This window comes from Pteropus alecto, unplaced genomic scaffold (genome assembly GCF_000325575.1).
Source record: "Pteropus alecto unplaced genomic scaffold, ASM32557v1 scaffold161, whole genome shotgun sequence".
Taxonomy (NCBI): Eukaryota; Metazoa; Chordata; class Mammalia; order Chiroptera; family Pteropodidae; genus Pteropus; species Pteropus alecto.
The window spans coordinates 164,119-183,635 of NW_006432943.1; the positions used below are offsets into that span (position 1 = coordinate 164,119).

General features: G+C 33.5%; 1 protein-coding gene and 1 pseudogene across 4 annotated transcripts in view; one reads left to right on the top strand and one right to left on the bottom strand.

Annotated features, from left to right (window-relative positions):
* KLHL8 (kelch like family member 8) overlaps positions 1 to 19,517 on the top strand; it is a 50,704-nt gene that overhangs the window by 16,595 nt on the left and 14,592 nt on the right. Inside the window, exons 1-4 of one of the 4 annotated variants that reach the window (XM_025043846.1) lie at positions 13,169 to 13,223; positions 14,618 to 14,693; positions 16,088 to 16,158; positions 17,806 to 18,354. In XM_025043846.1, coding sequence (XP_024899614.1) covers positions 17,872 to 18,354 — 483 coding nt within the window. In that variant the 5' untranslated portion in view covers positions 13,169 to 13,223; positions 14,618 to 14,693; positions 16,088 to 16,158; positions 17,806 to 17,871. Of the gene's footprint in view, positions 1 to 12,873; positions 13,224 to 14,617; positions 14,694 to 16,087; positions 16,159 to 17,805; positions 18,355 to 19,517 lie in introns of those variants that run through there. The other 3 variants (XM_025043845.1, XM_006907567.3, XM_025043847.1) reach the window with 3 other exon arrangements.
* Positions 21 to 138, bottom strand: LOC112476343 (annotated as a pseudogene).

The window sequence follows — 19,517 nt, forward strand, 5'->3', positions numbered from 1 at the left end:
TATCAACTTTTTTTTTTTCATGCCTACACACCTGGTCTTCCTAGGTGGTTGTCCATCCAAGTACTAACCAGGCCCAACCCTGCTTAGTTTCTGAGATCAGGGGGGATCGAGCGTGTTCAGGGTGGCATGGCCATAGACGGATATCAACTTTTTATGCAGTGCCTTTTTATCACTTTCTTTGCTCTGAAGTCTGTGGTGTTTGATAGTATTGCCATATCAGTTTTCTTCTGATTTCTGTTAGGATTGTGTATCTGTTTTAACCTTTTACTTTGACCTAATTATAGCTTTATACTTAAAATTTTTTTTTCTTGAAGGCAGTTTTAGTTGGGTCTCAGTCTTTCTTATTCACTCTGACAGTCTCTGTCTTCTTTCCATAAAGCTTTTATTTGAGATAATTGTAGATTTACTTGCGGTTATAAGAGTAATAGCTCTTGTGTACTTTTCACCCAGTTTCCTTCAATGATAATATCTTGCATTACTTTAGGACAGGCATACCCTGTTTTATTGTACTTCATTTTATTGTGCTTTGCATTTAGTGTGTTTTTATAAGTTGAAGGTTTGTGACAGTCTTGTGTCAAGCAAGTTTATCAGTGCCACTTGGTTCCAACAGGCTCAGATGATGGTTATTATTTTTTAGCAACAAAGTATTTTTTAGTTAAAGTATATACATATTTTTAGACATAATACCATTGAACACTTAATTGTGTAAACATAACCTTTATATGCACTGGGAAATCCAAAAAGTTTTGGTTTGTGACTCACTTTATTGTGATATTTGCTTTACTTGGGTGTTCTGGAACTGAACCCACAGTATCTCTGAGGTATGCCTGTGTAATATCACAACCAGGAAATTGACATTAATACATTTTGTTACCTTATTCACATTCTTCATATTTTACATGCATTCAATTACAAATGTGTTTGTTACCACATATGTAGATTTATGTGCCCACTACCACAGTCAAGATATGGTATAGTTCTAGCACAAATATCTTTGTTAAAACCCATTAATAGCCCCAGCCACTCCTCTCCTCTCATCCTTTTCTAACCCCTGGCAACTATAATCTGTTCTCCGTTTTATAATTTCTTCATTTTGAGGATGTTATATAAGTGGATCATTCAGTATCTAGCCTTTGAGACTGGCTTTTTTCATTCAGCATATTACAAGTTTAAATGACTCATTCTTTTTTATTGCTGAGTAGTATTCCCGAGTCTCTGCCTTTTTATTGGAGGTATTTAGATCTACATTTATATTTAACATGATTATTGATATAGTTCGATTTAAATCAAACATTCTTCTCAGGTTTTGGCAAACTATGATGCAGGGACCAAATCACACTTGCCAGTTGTTTTTATAAATTAAATTTTATTGGAACACAGCTATGCTCATTCATTTAATATTGTCTGTGGTTGTTTTTCTGTTACAACGGTAAAGTTGAGTAGTTGTGATAGAGACCTTATGGCCTATAAAGCCCCAAATATTTACTGTTTGATCCTTTACAGAAAAGGTTTTCGATTCCTGATTGGGCTATTCGTTTTTTATTTTCCACCTCTGTTCTTTTTTGATTTTGCATCAGGAATGTGAGTTTAAAAGAGACTATTAGGATGGTTGGTGCCTATTAGTACACCTATAAAGCTTTCCTCAGATAAAATTTTAGACCTGACAGAAGATGTCTGTATTAGTTTTCTGTTGCTGTGTAACAGATTACTGTAAGTTTAGTGGCTTCAGATAACTCACATTTATTATCTCAGTTTCTGTGGGTCAAGAGTATGGGCACAGGAGTATGGATCAAAAGTTAGGTCCTCTATTCAGGATCTTAGAGGGTTTACAATCAATATGCTGATCATACTGTGTTCTCATGTAGAGGTTTAAGTATGGAAAAATTGACTCCAGACTCTTTCAGGTAGTTGGGAAAATTTATTTCCTTGCAGCTATATTATTGAGGGCTCCAGCTTTTTACTGACTCTCAAGTGGGAGAACCTCTCACTCCATTCTGTTCACACAATCATATATAATGTAACATAATCAAGAGTGATACCTTATCACCTCATATTCTATTGATTAGAAGCATCACAGGTCCTTCTTGCACTCAAGGAGGTTATATGAAGGCATAAATCATTGGGGGTCACCATCATGTATCTACTACGGTAACTTAAGGAGATAATAATAATAACTTATAATACTACATTGACCATTTTGGTCTCTGTCAAAAACTGGAAACAGGTAATGAGATTAACAGTAAAGAGCCTAATACAACTAAAGTCCAGTTAAGGTATTTATCATTTTCAGAAACTGCATAGTAAGTGAAGCTTCCACACTGATAATAGCAATATTTGCAGCATGGCTTATAGTATCAGAAGCATGTGTAAATCCATTATTACATTTGATGTAATTCTCAGACTAGTCTTATGAAGTAGATAGGTATATCTGTTTGTAGATGAAGAAACTAAGGTTTAGGAAAGCTTTCAAAAGAATCACACGGCTGTCATTCAAGTGACATCAGCATAATGGAAACATGAGAAGATCTCCAGGTCTCTCTCCTTGAAGTTAGATGGCTATAATTCAGTAAAGGATCCCCTGCTCAACACACAGACAAGTCAGAGATCTATGCATTGAGATATCTGAAGGTGGGCATATTGAAGTGAGCAGGGGCAGTGGGATGGAGGGAAGGATAGATATGAGAGTAGCAGACACAGTGGCAGACCTAGTCTACCACTTACTTACTGCAGCCCTAGCCCATGCAATAGCAGTGAAGGGTCCATAACAACCCCATTGGGCAGACAGAGGGGCAGAGGCCTCAATCTAGCCTAAGTGGCTGGTACATACTGAGGCTGAGCCCAGGGTCAAGGGCAGAGAAGTCATACAAAAGGTGGAATGGTTGACAAGCCACTGTCACCACTGTGAGAATCTTCCCCCGCCCCCCCACTCCTGTAGCCTGTCTGGCATTACAACCCTCACTCGGCAGATTGTGAAAGGGCAGAAGGAACATTCCAGTGTGTACTCATCGCGATTGAAGCCATAGGAAAGAACAGAGCCACAGATGCGTGAACTGGCCTTCCCCCTGCCAACTCCTCTCCCATCTATCTTGGCACAGCCTGGTAGAGGCAGCTGAGATACCTCAGACAGAGCCGTGCAGCTGGTGGCTTCTGGCTGCAAGGAAGGGATACCAGGAACACACAGGCCAAGAGACCCATGGCTTGCCACGTCTTACCACGGGGAAATCCAGAAACAACTTGGGTGAAAGAGAATTAACAGTAAAAAATGAAAACTATGAGAACTATCTGACACCATCAGAAAGAGAAATATAAGAATAATGGGTATACCAGAAGAAAAAAAAAGTGAGAAGGGAACAGAGATCTTATTTAAACAAATAGTTGACAAGAACTTTACAATCATGTAGAAAGAACTGGACCCCCAAATCCAAGAAGCTAATAGAACACCTAATTTTCTCAATGTAAAACAACATTCTTCAAGACAAATTATATTAAAGCTGTCAAAAGTTAATGACAAAGAATTCTCAAGGTTGCCAGGGAAAAGAAGACAGTAACCTAACCTATAATGGAAACTCCATTAGGTTATTGGATTTTTAAGCAGAAACCCTATGAGAGGAGAGAGAGAGAGTAGAATCAGATATTCAGTATATTTGAAGAGAAATCACCAGCCAAGAATAATATATCCAGCAAAGTTATTCTTTAGGTATTAGGATATTAGATATTAGAAATTAAGGCTTTTCCAGAAAAACAGAAGCTAAGGGGGTTTATCAGCACAAGACCTACATTACAAGAAAAGCTGCAAAGAGCTCAAGGAGCTCTGAAACAAAGAGGCAAAAGGATACTAAACTGTAAGATGACAGAGCAGGAAATTTCAACTTTTGTTTAGAATAGGTATTAAACCCTTTAACATAAAATTCAAAGGGAGTTAAATCATTTTAAAAAAAGACAATAGGTACTGCAACTTGGAAATGAAAGTACAGCATAAAAAGGGATAATTTGTGACAAAAACACAAAAGGGTAGGGGGGAAAGGACTGAACTTGCATAAGTGAATAGAGATAAGATATAATCAGAAAAGACTATTGTACATATGAAACGTCTTTGCATAAACATAACGATAATCACAAAACAAAAATCTAGAATTAAGACATAACATAAAAAAAGAGGAAATGAAGGAAAAAAAATTATAGAATACCATCAGCTAAAATAGCAGACGGAAACACAAGGGAAAAGAAACAGTAGAGACACAGAGCAAACAGAAAACAAAAGATAAAATGGCTATAGGAAATCCTCATATATCAATAACCATCCTAAATGTAAATGGACTGAATTCACCAATTAAGAGGCACAGAGTAGCAGGATGGATTAAAAAACAAGACCCAACTATATTCTACTTTCAGGAGACTCATCTCAGCTATATAAACAAACATAGACTTAAAGTGAAGGGATGGAAGATGATACTCTAGCAAATGGCATCTAGAGAAAAGCAGGTGTGGACATACTTAGACGAAATAGATTTCAAGATCAAAAAAGTAAAAAAAATGGACATTTTATAATGATAAAGGGGACAATACATCAAAAAGACCTATTACTTAATATATATGCACCCAGCCTGAGAGCACAAAAATATATAAAGCACTTACAAAACTAAAGGGAGAAATTGGCAAAAATACAATTATAGTAGGGGACCTAAGTACCTCATGGACGGCAATGGATAGATCACCTAAACTCAAAGTCAATAAGGAAATACAGGCTTTACGTGACACATTAGACTAAATAGGCATAATATTTACAGGGCTTTTCATCCCAGATTACTGGGATATATATTCTTCTCTAGTGCACATGGAACATTCTCAAGGATAGACCAAATGTTAAGACAAAAAACTAGTTTCAAATTTAAGAAGATTAAAATCATACAAAGCATATTCTCCGACCACATTGGTTTGAAACTCAAAATCAACTGCAAAAAGAAAGCTGGAAAAACCACAAATATGTGGAAATTAAAAAAATATGCTATCGAACTACTTGGTCAAAGAAATATAAGAGATCAAAAGATACATAGAGCCAAATGAGAACGACAGTATGACATATCAAAATTTAGGGGTTGCAGCAGAAGTGGTACTAAGAGGGAAGTTTATAGCATTATAGGCCTATCTCAAGAAACAAGAAAAATCTCAAATAATCTTAACATTTCACCTTAACTAAAAAAAAGAAATGATGCCCAAAGTCAGTTGAAGGAAGGAAATAATAAAAATTAGAGCAGAATTAAATGAAATAGCCAAAAGACAATAGAAAAAATTAATGCAACAAAGAGCTGGTTCTTTGAAAAGATAAAATTGACAAACCTCTGGCTAGACTCACTAAGGAAAAAAAAGACAAAATCAGAAATGAAAGAAGTTAAAACGAACATCACTGAAATATCAAGAATTATACAAGAATACTGTAAAAGATTATATGCTACCAAATACAATAACCTAGAAGAAATGGATAAAGTTTTATAAATATATAACCTCCTACTGAATTATGAAGCACCGGAAAATCTGAATAGATCAATCAACAGTAAGGAAATTGAAACACTCATAAACGCCCCCCCCCAAAAAAAAAGTCCAGGACCAGATGACTTCACTAATGAATTCTACCAAACATTCAGAGAATAGTTAATACCTATCTTTTTCAAACTCTTCCAAAAAATTGAAGAAGAGACAATACTTTCTAACTTATTATATGAGGCCAACATTACCCTAATACCAAAAACTGGCAAGGACAACACAAAAAAGAAAAATTACAGGTCGATTACAGGTCAATCTATGTTCTGATGAACATAGATGCAGAAATCCTAAACAAAACACTAGCAAATCAAACACAATAAAAAGATAATATATCATGATCAAGTGGGGTTAATTCTGGTAGCTCAAGGATGATTCAACATATGCAAATCAGTGTGATTTATGATATTATCAGTAGATGCAGAAAAAACATTTGACAAGATACATCATCCATTTATGACTAAAACACTCAATAAAATGGGTATAGAAGGAAAGTACCTTAACCTAATAAAACCCATATACGACAAACCTTCAGCTAATGTCATATTGGTGGTGGAAAACTGAAAGCTTTTCCTCTAAATCTGGAACAAGACAAGGATGCCCACTCTCACCATTGTTACTCAACATAGTACTGGGAGTCCTAGCCAGAGCAATCAGGCAAGAGAAAGAAAAGATATCCAAATTAGGAATGAAGAAGTAAAATGATCACTTTTTGCAGGTGACATGATTCAATATAAAGAAAACCCTGAAAACTCCACCAAAAGATGATTAGAAACAATGAACACAATAAAGTTGCAGGCTACAAAATCAATGTACGAAAATCTGTTGCATTTCTATCTAGTAACAATGAAATATCAGGAAAAAAAATGAAGAAAACAATTCCATTTGCAATTGCAACAAAAAGGAAAAAATAGGAATAAACTTAAAGGAAGTGAAGGACCTATACCCTGAAAACTACAAGACGTTGAAGGAATTAGAAGTAGACACAAAAAAATGGAAAGATAGTCTGGGTTCATGGATTGGAAGAATCAACATAGTTAAAATGGCTGTATTAACTAAATTAGTATACAGATTTAATGCAATCCCTGTCAAAATGGCATTTTTCAAAGAAATAGAAAATCATCAGATGTATATGGAACCACAAAAGACCCCAGATCGCCAAACAGTCCTGAGAAAAAAGAACAAAGAGGTATCACATACCCTTACTTCAAATTATACTACAAAACGATGGTAAAGAGTATGATATTGGCAAAGAAGAAACACACATACCAATAGAACAGAATGAGAGCCCAGAAATAAACCCACATGTATATGGGCAGTTTTCAACAAAGGAGCCAAAAACATGCAACGGAGAAAGAAATGCCTCTTCAATAAATGGCGTTGGGAAAATTGGAAAGCCACATGCAAAAGAATAAAACTAGACTGCTATTTGACACTAAATTGACTCAGTGGATCAAAGACTTAATATAGGAGCTGAAACAGTACGTAGAAGAAAACATAGGTACTAAACTTATGGACCGTGATCTCAGGCTTTTGTTAACTTGACCCCAAAGGCAAGTGAAGTAAAAGCAAAAATAACTAAATGGGACTGTATCAAACTAGAAAGCTTCTGTACAGCAAAAGAAACCAACAAAACAAAAAGTCAGCCAACTGAATGGGAGAAGATATTTGTAAATAATAAGAGGCTAATATCCAAAATATATGAAGAACTCATAATGATGAAAAAACAATCCAATTTAAAAATGGGCAGAAGTTTTCAGGTGTCCTCAAAATATTAAGAATAGAGCTACCATAAGACCCAGCAGTCCCTCTTGGTATCTAACCAGAAAAATTTGAAAACATTTATTTGTAAAGATATATGTATCCCTATGTTTATTACAGCATTATTAACAGTAAATAAGACATGAAAATCTAGGGATTCTTCAATGGATGATTTGATAATGTGGTACATAAATCCAGTGGAATATGACTCATTCACAAGAAAGGATGAAACGCTGCCATTTGTGACAACATGGATGGATCTTGAGAGTAATGTGTTGAGTAAAATAAGTCACATGGAGGACAAGAACCATATGAACCATGATTTCACTTGTGGGATACCAAACAGCAACAAACAAACCAGACCAACTCACAGACACAGATAACAGTATGGTGGTTACCAGAGAGGAAGGGAGGTAAAGGGAGGATGAAGATGGTAAAAGGGGTCAAATACGTGGTGATGGAAGGAGACTAGACTTTGGGTAGGGAACATGCAATGCAATATAGAGATGATGTATTATAGAACTGAACACTTAAAACTTATTAACCAGTATCACTCCAATAAATTTAATAAGTAATTTTTTAAAAGTTACACAGCCAGTGAGTGGTAGAATCAATATTTTAATTAATAATCTTTGTTCTGTTACTAAAGGGAATTGTAGCATAGAACTATTGATATGAATATTTATTAAATGTTCTTTGATAATAAGTTTGATTTCACATATAAATAATACTATGTGAAAATTAAAATACAAGATTTTTATAACAATGTAACAATACTTGTGTCTGGCTATACAATATCTCTAATCCCCAAAATATTTTTGTTAGATAAGTGATATCTCTGTTGCACAGAGGATATAACAGATTAAAACAAGTTGTCATTTGCCCAAGGTTAAACAGTTGATAAATGGTGGAACCATGACCTGACTTTAAAATCTAGGAAGAACCTAATTCAGTCAAAATAACCAATTTTTTTTTATTTTTGCCTTACATCACTGTATAAAGTCTCTAAACTTAAAAATTTTAGTTCATAGTCTTTCTTTTTGAATAGTGCATTGCACATCTCAAAAGTCATGTGGTATTGAATTGTTCTCAAATTTCTTCTTATTGTAGTAAAATACACATAACAAATTTACAATATTAACTGTTTTTAACTGCTCAGTTCAGTGATATTAAGTATATTCACCTTATTGTGCAACCATCACCACCATCCATCCCTGTAAGTCTTTTGATCATGTAAAACTGAAACTCTATACCCATTAAACAAGTCCCCATTCTCTCCTCCCCCCCAGCCTTTAGCAACTATAGTTATATTTCCTGTCTTTATGATTTTGACTACTCATACCTCATTATAAGTTGAATGATATAATATTTACCTTTTTGTAACTGGCTTATTTTACTTAGCATAATGTTCTCAAGGTTCATCCATGTTGTAGCATATTGCAGAATTTCCTTCCTTTTTAAGACCGAATAGTATTGCATTGTATGTATATACCACAATTTGTTTATCCAGATATGTGTCTATGGATTCTTGGGTTGCTTCCACATTTTAGCTATTGTGAATAGTGCTGCTGTGAACAGGGGTGTATAAATATCTCTTCAAGACATTCCTTTCCGTTCTTTTTGGCATATACCCAGAAGCGGAAATGCTGTATCATGCGGTTATTTTATTTTAAAATTTTTGAGGAACCGCCATACTGTTTTCCACAGTGGCTGTCCTATTTTACACCTACTAACAGTGGGCAAAGGTTTTGGTTTTCCATATCTTTGCCAAACACGTTTTCTTTTCTTTTCTTTCTTTCTTTCTTTCTTTTTTTCTTTTTGGTAGTATTGAGGTGGTATCTCATAGCTTTGATTTATGCTTCTTTAATGGTTAGTGATGTTGAGCATCTTTTCATGTGCTTATTCTTTTGCACATGTATATCCAGTTTTCCTAGGACCATTTGTTAAAAAGACTGTGCTTTTCCTATTGAATGGCTTTGGCACTTGTCCACATTTATTTGACCATCTGTGTGAGGATTTATTTCTTGGCTATTTCATTGATCTATTTGCCAGTACCACACTGTTTTGATTGCAGTAAGTTTTGAAATCAGGAAGTGTGAGTCCTCTAGTTTTATTCTTTTACATCATTATTTTGGCTGTTCAGGGTCCCTTGAAATTCCACATCAATTTTAGGATGGGTATTTCTATTTCCATAAAAAAATGTCATTGGGATTTTGATAGATTGCATTGATCTGTAGAACACTTTGGGTAGTATTTGCATAGAATATTCTTTCCCATCCTTTCCATTTCAACTTGTTTGTGTCTTTGGATCTCATGATTCTCTTGTAGACAGCATATATTTGGATCATATGTTTTTATTCATTCTGCAATCTGTCTTTTGATTGGAGAATTTAATCCATTTATGTTTAATTACTGGTAAGGAAAGACTTCTGTCATTGTGCTGTTTGTTTTTATATGACTTAAAACTTTTTTGACCCTCATTTCCAGCATTATTGTCTTTTTTTTTGTTGTTGGTAGATTTTTTGGGGGGAGGAGTGAAAAGTTTAAATTCCTTGTTTCCTTTTCTGTATATCCTATAGGTATTTTCCTTATGGTTATCATGGGGATTACATTTGACATCTTAAAGTTATAATACTCTATTTTGAATTTATACCAGTTTAACTGCAATATCAGATGAAAACTGCTCCTTTACCACTCCATATTCACCCTTTCAGTTGTTGTTGTCACAAAATTACATCTTTATACATTATGTCCCCCAAAATATAAACTAAAAATTCTTTTAAATTACTTTAAAATTAATTTTTAATTAAAAATCTATTTTTCACTTATTTTTAAATTATTCTTTTAAATTATAAAGAAAATAAGACTGTTACAAACTGAAGTTATAGTTAATATAGCTTTTATATTGATTTTTTTCTTTAAATGTATTATTTTCTTAAATCATATAGAGAAGAAAATGCAGTTACAAACCATTGTTCCAATAATACTACCTTTTGTAATTACCTGTGTATTTACTTTTATTGAGATATTTATTTCTCCATATGGCTTTGAGTTACTGTCTATTGTTTTTTCATTTCTATAGGACCCCCTTGACTATTTCTTGAAGGCTGGGTCTAGTGATTATGAACTCTCTCAGCTTTTGTTTATCTGGGAATTCTTAATTTTGTCCTTATTTTTGAAGTATAGTTTTGCAGGATACAGTATCCCTAGTTGAGAGATTTTGTCTTTCAGTATTGTGACCATATCTGCCCACTATCTTCTGGCTTAAAAAGTTTCTGACAAGTCTATGGCCATACCACCATGAAAGCACCCAATCTCATCTGATCTCAGAAGCTAAGCACAGTTGGGTCTGGTTAGTATTTGGATGGGAGACAAAGTTTCTGATGAAAAATCTGATAATCTTATTGAGAATCCCTTGTATGTGATGATTCACCTTTCTTGATTTCAAGATTCTCTGTCGTTGTTTGAAAGTTTGATTATAACGTGTCTAGGTATGGGTCTCCTTGTGTTTATCTTTCTTGGAGCTTATTGGATATTTTTATTCATGTATTTCATCAAATTTAGGAAGTTTTAAGCCATTATTTCTTGAAATGTTCTCTCCTCCCTTTTCTTTTCAGTCCTTCTAGGATTCCTATGATGCATGTGTTGGTCTGTTCATTGGTGTTCCACAGATCCCTTGGGCTGTGTTCATATTTCTTCAGTCTTTCTGTTCCTCACTTGATAATTGTCATTGTCCTGTCTTCAAGTTTGCTGATTCTTCACATGCTCAAATCTGCCTTTGAATTTCTCTAGTGAATTTTTAAAAATTTTATTTCAGTTATACTTTTCAGTTCCAGAATTTCTTTTTTTTTTCCTTCGTAGGTTCCTATATATTTGATAGTTTCATTTTGTTTGCACATGATTTTCTCCTTTTTTAGTTCTTGGAACATCTTTAAGACAATTGTCTTAAAGTGTTTGTCTAGTATAAGTATCATTAGTTCTTTTTCAGGAACAGTTTCTTTTGATTTATTTTTTTCCCTTGAAAGGGCCTTACTTTCCTATTTATATGTGATTTTTTTAAAATTATTTTTTATGATGACATTGGTTAATGAAATCCAGTAACTTTCAGCTGTACACTTTAACACTAAGGCATATATATATTTACTGTGTGTTTACATTCTATAGTTAGATTTCTTTCTGTCACCACATATTTGACCCCCTTTACCCTGTCTACCTCCCCCCTCCCCCCACCCCCTATCCTCTGGTAACCACTAGTCTATAGTCTATGTCTATGAGTCTCTGTGTGTCCTGTTTATTTGTTGCTTTTAGGTTTATATCCCACATATAAGTGATATCATGTGATTTTCAACTTTTTTTGTCTGGGTTATTTCTCTTAGCATGATTATCTTGAGGTCCATCCATGTTGCAAATGGCAGTATTTCGTCTCTTCTTATGGCTGAGTGATATTCAATTGTGTATATGTACCACAGCTTCTTTATCCAGTCATCTATCATAGGACACTTTGGTTGCTTCCTTGTCTTGGCCATTGTGAATAATGCTGCTATGAACATCGATGTGCAAATATCTTTTTGGATATGGGTTTTCAAGTCTTTGGGATAAATACCCAGTAGGGGGATTGCTGGATCATATGGTATATCAATTCTTAGTTTTTTGAGGAACTTCCATACTGTTTTCCATAGTGGCTGTACCAATTTGCAGTCCCACCAGCAGTGTATGAGGGTTCCTTTTACTCTGCATCCTCTCCAACATGTGTTATTACTTGTCCTGTTGGTTATAGCCGTTCTACCTTGTGATTTTTTTTGTTGTGTTCATGTGAATCTCATAATGTGATAAGTCTGGAAATCAGATTCTTCTTCTTCCTTAAGGTTCACTGTTTTTTTTGTTACTGTTTTTGATGATAGGCTCTCTCTGTGCTGAAGATCAGCCTGAGATGTAAGCTTAAGGTTTTCTCAGGTCTTTTCTAAGCCTTCCCTGGGCATGCACTGTCACTTTTTAATATTCCTTGTATATGCAGTTGTTTTTTAATGTCTAATCTTTAGTGTCTTGCTCCCTAAAGGGGAAAAAGCATAAAATTAAGACGGTAAAGGACTCCAGCCTTTTAAATCCCTCAGAAGTTACTTCAGCTAAGAGGGAGGGACCTGCAACAGTGGGAGGAGGTGCAACAAAAATGGCTGCTCACCTTTTTGTCTGCAACTCTGTGATCAGAAACAGCAGTCAGCAGTTAGAAGAGAGATCTCTGACATTTGGAGGACAGGGTCCTTTTTGCCCATTATGGCTCTGCAAACTATGCAAGATACTCCACGAACACATGCACAGCTGGTTGCCACATGTTTGGGGGGTGTGGGATGGGCAACTGCTGCTTTCCTAAGAGCTGAAATATTGTTCAAGGGTCACCTGTATTTGCTGAGGTAATTTATGTGACATTTAGCATAAAAAACTACCAAGTTACTTGTTCTTTTTCAATTATGATTTATATGGTCTTTTTACGTATATAGTATTGGTAAACTATAATTACTGATAGTTTTTTTTTTTTTTGCTTTTGGTTTGTTTCTTTATGTTTTGTTGATTTTTCAGTCTCGGCAAACTGGACAATGTCAGTTGAGTGGGTTTTGAAAAATGTCTGAAGTTTAGTTGGCTGCCTCTATCTTCTCCACCTTTTACAAGAGAATAAATGGATGTTTGAGAAGACAGCTCTATTAAAAGTGTTGCAAATGGCTTCAGAATCTATGAATGCAAAACAAGCTAGAAATCACTTCACAAAGGGGAAAAGGCAACAGCACCAGCAAGTAAAGAACAGATCTTCAATTAGTGATAGTGATGGGGAGGACTCTTTTATCTTTGAAGCACATGAAGCTTGGAAAGAATTTCATGGATCTCTTCTTCGATTTTATGAAAATGGAGAACTCTGTGATGTCACACTAAAGGTGAGACTATCTTTTTTTCTTTTCTCAGCCTCTTTGTTGTATTATGAAAAATGAAGTTTTCTGTACAAGGCCAATTTTTTGATGCTGTGCTTATTTATAATCAGAGTGATTTTCATCTCAGTCTTATTGAAGGGGAAGGGACACAATGGAGGGTAAATAAAGGGAGATTAGCATAAAATTCTTGTACAAATTAAATGTCGATATTCATTTTTTCTTAATTTAACTTCAGAAAGCTCTAGAACCCTAAAAATAACAAGTAGTTATTATTGGTAGAATTAAATTGCTATTGACTAGATAAGCCCTTAACTTGTCAATATAAATATCTTGATGTATTCACTTACACTTGATTTAGGTTATAAGCAGGAATTCTTGGTTGTTTACTCAGCTGCACTAGGGTTTTACTTACCTTCTTGTTCTAGTGATTTAATCTCAATTCATTACTATTCTCTGTTAAGTGAGATTGTTTATCTGTACTTGATAGTGAAACAGTCTTTTTAGACTTGGACAGAACGGTCTTTAGTAAACTTTAAGTCTGCGAGTCTGTAGGATCATGTTGTTGTACTACAAAAGATAGCTTTAATAAAATTGGATAAGTGATAAAAAGTGTGAAAGAGCCTGTGTTTTAATTGTTTTTCACTATCATTTAAAGTACTTTTCTTATTCTTATTTCTAGATATAGTATTAAATTTTTCTAGTGATTCATGTGCACCTATGCAGCGTTTTCTACATAGAATTTGACACTTTGGGATCTCTTAGATTTTGCTTTCTACTCCTGAACAGATAGATTCTTAGAGCTTATAATTGTAGGAATTGAGGGCATACTTGGAGAGTCAGATGATGGGGGACACTCAGCAAAAGTCCATAAACTGAAAGCATAAGCTTTGAGTTTCAGGCCCAGAATGTCCAAGAGTATAGTGTTACACTGTAAATAAATGACCTATGTTCTCTTAAACTTTTAGTGTCCTTACGTATTTCTAGGCCCTATGATACTGAGAAGAAAATCATATTATGTAATTATACTAGCTCTTTGTGAAATTTAGCCATGCACATATTTTAATGAAAAAACACTTTAATCCATATAGTATGTTTAATCTCATGCCTTTGTTCTAATTTTCAGCCCTACTGCGAAAATCAGTGACTTACACTGGCTTTGGCAAAATAAAAAATGTAAAATAGGTTATTTGAATTTAATTAATTATCAATTCATCCTATTACTGTATGCATGGGAAACAAATAGAATATTACCGATTTTATAAATTTTACAATTGGATTTTAGAATAATTTTTGCTAGCTACTACATATAGACTTCCTTAAGTGAAAAATAAGGATACAGCCATTATAGGGCAATTGATAACTAAACTCATAACTTTTCTTTGTTTATTGGGTGACTTCAGCAATAGATTGAAATGAAAACTTCAGAAGAATCTGTGGTGGAAGACTAAAAATACTATGTTTGAAGCAGTGACAGAGGTAATTTAGGAATGATAAACTTCACTGATGTAAAGAGACTACCATTTTTATTTCCTCAACTAAAATTACAATGATGATAAGGTTTTTGTGAGGAATAAAGAATTGATAATGCGTAAAGTCCTTATAACAGTGCTTGGTATGTAATAAATAATCAGTACATGTCAGCTCTTAGGATCATTTATATTTACTACTATTGTTGCTCCAAATTTATTAGATAATTCTGCTATGGGATAGTCTGTTCCTATTCATTAGAATGAATCACTACTTAATGTTTTAGCAGGTCTGTTATTGGATTGGTTTCTTAATTCTAATTTAACATTTTTCAACTTTCAGAATTTAACTATCACAAAACTAAACCAAATAGGATTATGGATAATTTATAATGCTCTCTTCAACATAAACTTCACTTTTTATATTCATATAATCTTGAAGATTTTTTCTTGATATAATTCATTTCCTTTCTTCTGTTAGCATGTTTCCTTTGGTCATTCTTGCTTTTAAGGTGAACATTTTAGAAAAGCAATTATCAAAATTTATTTTATTTTTCATATATAGGACCATTAGACCATTTTAAAATTCTAAAGTGAGCACCTGTTGTAAATAACAAATTCATTTAGTAAAACATTTACTAAGGTCTTACTCTAGTACATTGAGAGAATAAGTAAATTTTGACAATATACTGTACTTGCCTTGAGGGAATTTAAAGTTAAGTCAGAGATAGGCACATGCACAGATAACTATAATACAAATTAGTGATTGCCATTTTTTGTGTTATTTGTATAGAAGCATAGGAGAAGATCTTAATTATGTCTGACAGGTGATTGGAAAAGCTTCACATAGATTATATTATTTTAAGGTCACTCCAGGGAGAGGTGAAACTTGTTTATATATTACTGTGTCTATTTATTAGTGAAAATACTTTTAAATAATATATCCAGTGGCAGCTGTAAAATTGTATATGAAGGAAGCTTGTTAAGGGCAACAATTTGAGGAAGAGAGAGGGGGAAATTGTCTTGAGTATTGCATAGCATTCATAATGTTTAGATTATATGTTATAGATCAATAAGAATAGCATTTACAAAGATGCTTTTAGTCATGTTTTACATAGTTTGAGGAAATGTCATTGTCTTTATGAAAGATCATAGTTAATTTTGCTTCTAGAAATTAATAGAGATTATTAAAGAAGGACAACCCCTTACATCACTTTCTGATGCAACCATTGAATATGATTCTTTGAAAGATCATATTTCTGTGATTTTTTTGAAAGTTCATGTTGTTTTTTTTGAAAGTTCATGTTTCTGTGATTTTTAAATAAATATTTATAGGATTCTGATACACATTTTCAAGGCTCTAAGTGTTAAAATTATTTGTTATCAAAATTTCCATCTGACCAGATAAGAGTAAGTGCTCTGAAAAATTTCAAGAAAACAAAATATGTGAACTACATTGTAATAAATTCTAAGAGGTAAGAATGATAACTTATAAATTTTGATTCATTAATTCTGCTTTTCAGTATTTTATCTCAAGGAAATATTGTGAAATGCTGAAAAAACTTTCTGCTTTAAGATACTATTTCAGTTTAAAATATGGAAAAGTTATCTAAACGGCCAATATAAGAATGGTTAAATAAACTTGATAATGGTTATACAAATGGTTAGATCCACTGTATAAAATAGCATACACAGCCAATAAGTATGAAAGTCACAAAAGTTTTCAGAAACTTAGGAAAAGGAAATTTTAGGAAACAAAGTTTAGGACAATCTCAGTTGTTTCAAAATGCATAGAAAAAAAGTTGGAAAGAAATATACCAAAAGGTTGACAGTATTTGTTGAATAGTGAGTAAAGTTTTTTCCTTGTATCTTTGTCTGCTTTCTTGATTTTACACATTGACTGTGTGTTGTACTCGGTGGGTGGGGGGGTACTTATATAATTTCGTTTTGTAAGTTGAATCTGATATTTAATGGAATTCTTGATGTTCTTTGTTTAATGTTCTTTTTATATCATTTTTGGTTCATTTTACCTCATAATTGAGCGGAAGATCACTATTGTTTTCAGAGTTCTACTTAGTTTGTTATAAAATTTTTTGGTTGGACCTAAATTGAGGATGCTTGGCTTCCCGTTGTGCCCCTTCTCCACGTGTTGAAAATGAAGCGTTTTACCAATCTGGAAGCCTTTGTTCCATTATATTTTGATCCCTATTGGCTAATCTATGAAAAATTACTCAAGGTTTTAATTAATTGTATTTCAAGCTTTTTTGAAACAGCGATCATTTTATTAATGTTGACGTTCACATATTTCACTAAAGTTTAATAAGCTTGACATGTTTTTCCCTGAGCATCTTGAATTATTCATATGTTCACTGATAAAAAATATATAAATTAAAATTTTACTAGTATCAAGGACACATACTGTAGTATTAATATAATTTGAAATATAATAACTATTAATATAATTGTAATTTTAAATAAATATTAATTTTAAATTAATATAATTTTAAATGTAATGTCTACATTTTGTAGTTTGTATATTTTTCACCCAATTTTAAACATCTAGTCTTTAGTCTTTGATTTTTTTTCACTTCTAAATTTCTGATGAAATGTTTTTTTATGTTCCAGAGCAGAAAAATGTAGACATAAACTTTCAAAAATGTAGTGAGTCTGTAGAGTATCAAAGGAGAATTAATGAATAAAATTTTTTTAATGTTTCTCTTTTACACACATGACTCCAAGTTCTTTTTAAAGTTAAGAGTGTTATTTATTCTAAAAAGTACATAGGGGTGTGATTGCATGTATGTGTTTGTATTAAATATCCATATTTTGGTTTATTTGAATTAAAGTAGAAATTTGGTTTGCCTGAAATCAAAATAGAGTTATAGAGGGGACAGAACCGTATAATAACCTAATAATAACTTGTGGGCCATTGATTTGTACAGCTTGGATGAGAAAGCAGTGTTAAAATAATGTTTGCCTGGAAATCGTAGAACCCTATTTTATAGTACTATTAAATCACTAAATTTGTCTGGAATTTTTGTCCCTGCTACAGCACATGCTTGATGCTGATCTAAAACTAATTTTGATGTTAAATTGAATCTCTTTTTGTTTGTTATGAACAGGTTGGCTCAAAGTTAATCTCTTGTCACAAACTGGTATTGGCTTGTGTTATTCCCTACTTCAGAGCCATGTTTCTTTCTGAAATGGCTGAAGCCAAGCAAACAATGATTGAGATCAGAGATTTTGATGGTGATGCAATAGAAGACCTGGTAAAGTTTGTCTATTCTTCACGGATCACTTTGACTGTTGACAATGTCCAGCCTCTCTTATATGCAGCCTGTATTCTACAGGTTGAACTGGTGGCTAGAGCTTGTTGTGAATACATGAAGTTACATTTTCATCCCTCCAATTGCCTGGCAGTAAGAGCCTTTGCAGAAAGTCACAATCGAATAGACTTAATGGAGATGGCGGATCAGTATGCCTGTGAGCATTTTAGTGAAGTAGTAGAGTGTGAAGACTTTGTAAGTGTGTCACCTCAGCATCTCCATAAGCTTTTGTCCTCCAGTGATCTAAATATTGATAACGAAAAGCAGGTCTATAATGCAGCCATCAAGTGGCTTCTTGCCAATCCTCAGCATCATTCCAAATGGTTGGATGAAACACTTGCACAGGTAGGAGCTGAAATAAGATTGTCTAGAAATGAACTATATGGAAGCAAATCAACATGTTTCATTTGTCATGAAAAATGTAAATTATTAATTGATGTAATACAATGTAAAAATGACTTACTCTTCTGTTTAGTCACTATACTATTTAAGGATAGATCTAAATTTGTTACATTTGAATTAGAAATATTATCTGCTTTTTAACCTGAATATTTAAAATATTCTTTTGAGATAGTAGTAATCTTTTATTTATGCTAGTAGAAAATAGTTCTGAGGAAACAGCTCAAAATTAATCTATGGCTATTATTTTTTAATGAAGTTTCTAAATTTTACTGTATTACTTTGCTAATGAAAATACATTTATTCCTAATGCATATAGATTTATTCTGAAAAGAACTATAAGACATCACTTTTCATTTGCTTCACAGCTTTATAAATCTCAGAAATATGTCTCTTTTTAAATGATTTATTTATTTTTTACTGTCAACAGGTGTTACTTGGATAGGGAGATAATAGGCCTTAGAATTACTTAGAAAAAATGTCAACAAAACAAAAACTTTCATTATCTTGCAGCTATATCTTGTTTGTGTGTGTGTGTCTGTGTGTGTGTGTTTGTGTGTGTGCACTTCTAACTCAAAATTGTATTACCTGGTTTGATCATCCCTTTAAGCTACTAGAAAATCAAGGATGTGGTTCCATAGTGTAGCGGTTAGCACATCTGCTTTACACGCAGAATTTCCTGGGTTCGCCCCCTAGTGGAGCAACGGTCCATGGTCTACAGCCATGCCACCCTGAACAAGCCTGATGTCTGATCTTGGAAGCTAAGCAGGGTCGGGCCTGGTTAGTACTTGGATAAGAGACCACCTAGGATGACCAGGCGCTGTAGGCATAAATAATAATAATTAATAATAAATAATAATAATAATAAATCTGTGCATCTTTAAGAGATGAATAGTGAGTACTGATACCGAAAGAGAGGATGCGTCCTTCAGTTAATATATATAACCTTCCAAGGTAATTGATTCAAAGAAGACACCACCTGTTGTTTTAGATCTGAATGTTTGTGTGTTTAAGAGATAAATCACATTTCCATATGTTCAGTCTTAGCTTTTAAAGGCAAAAGAACAAAGCACAGCAGTTTTGCTTTTATTCTGCCTTTTGTTCAGCAG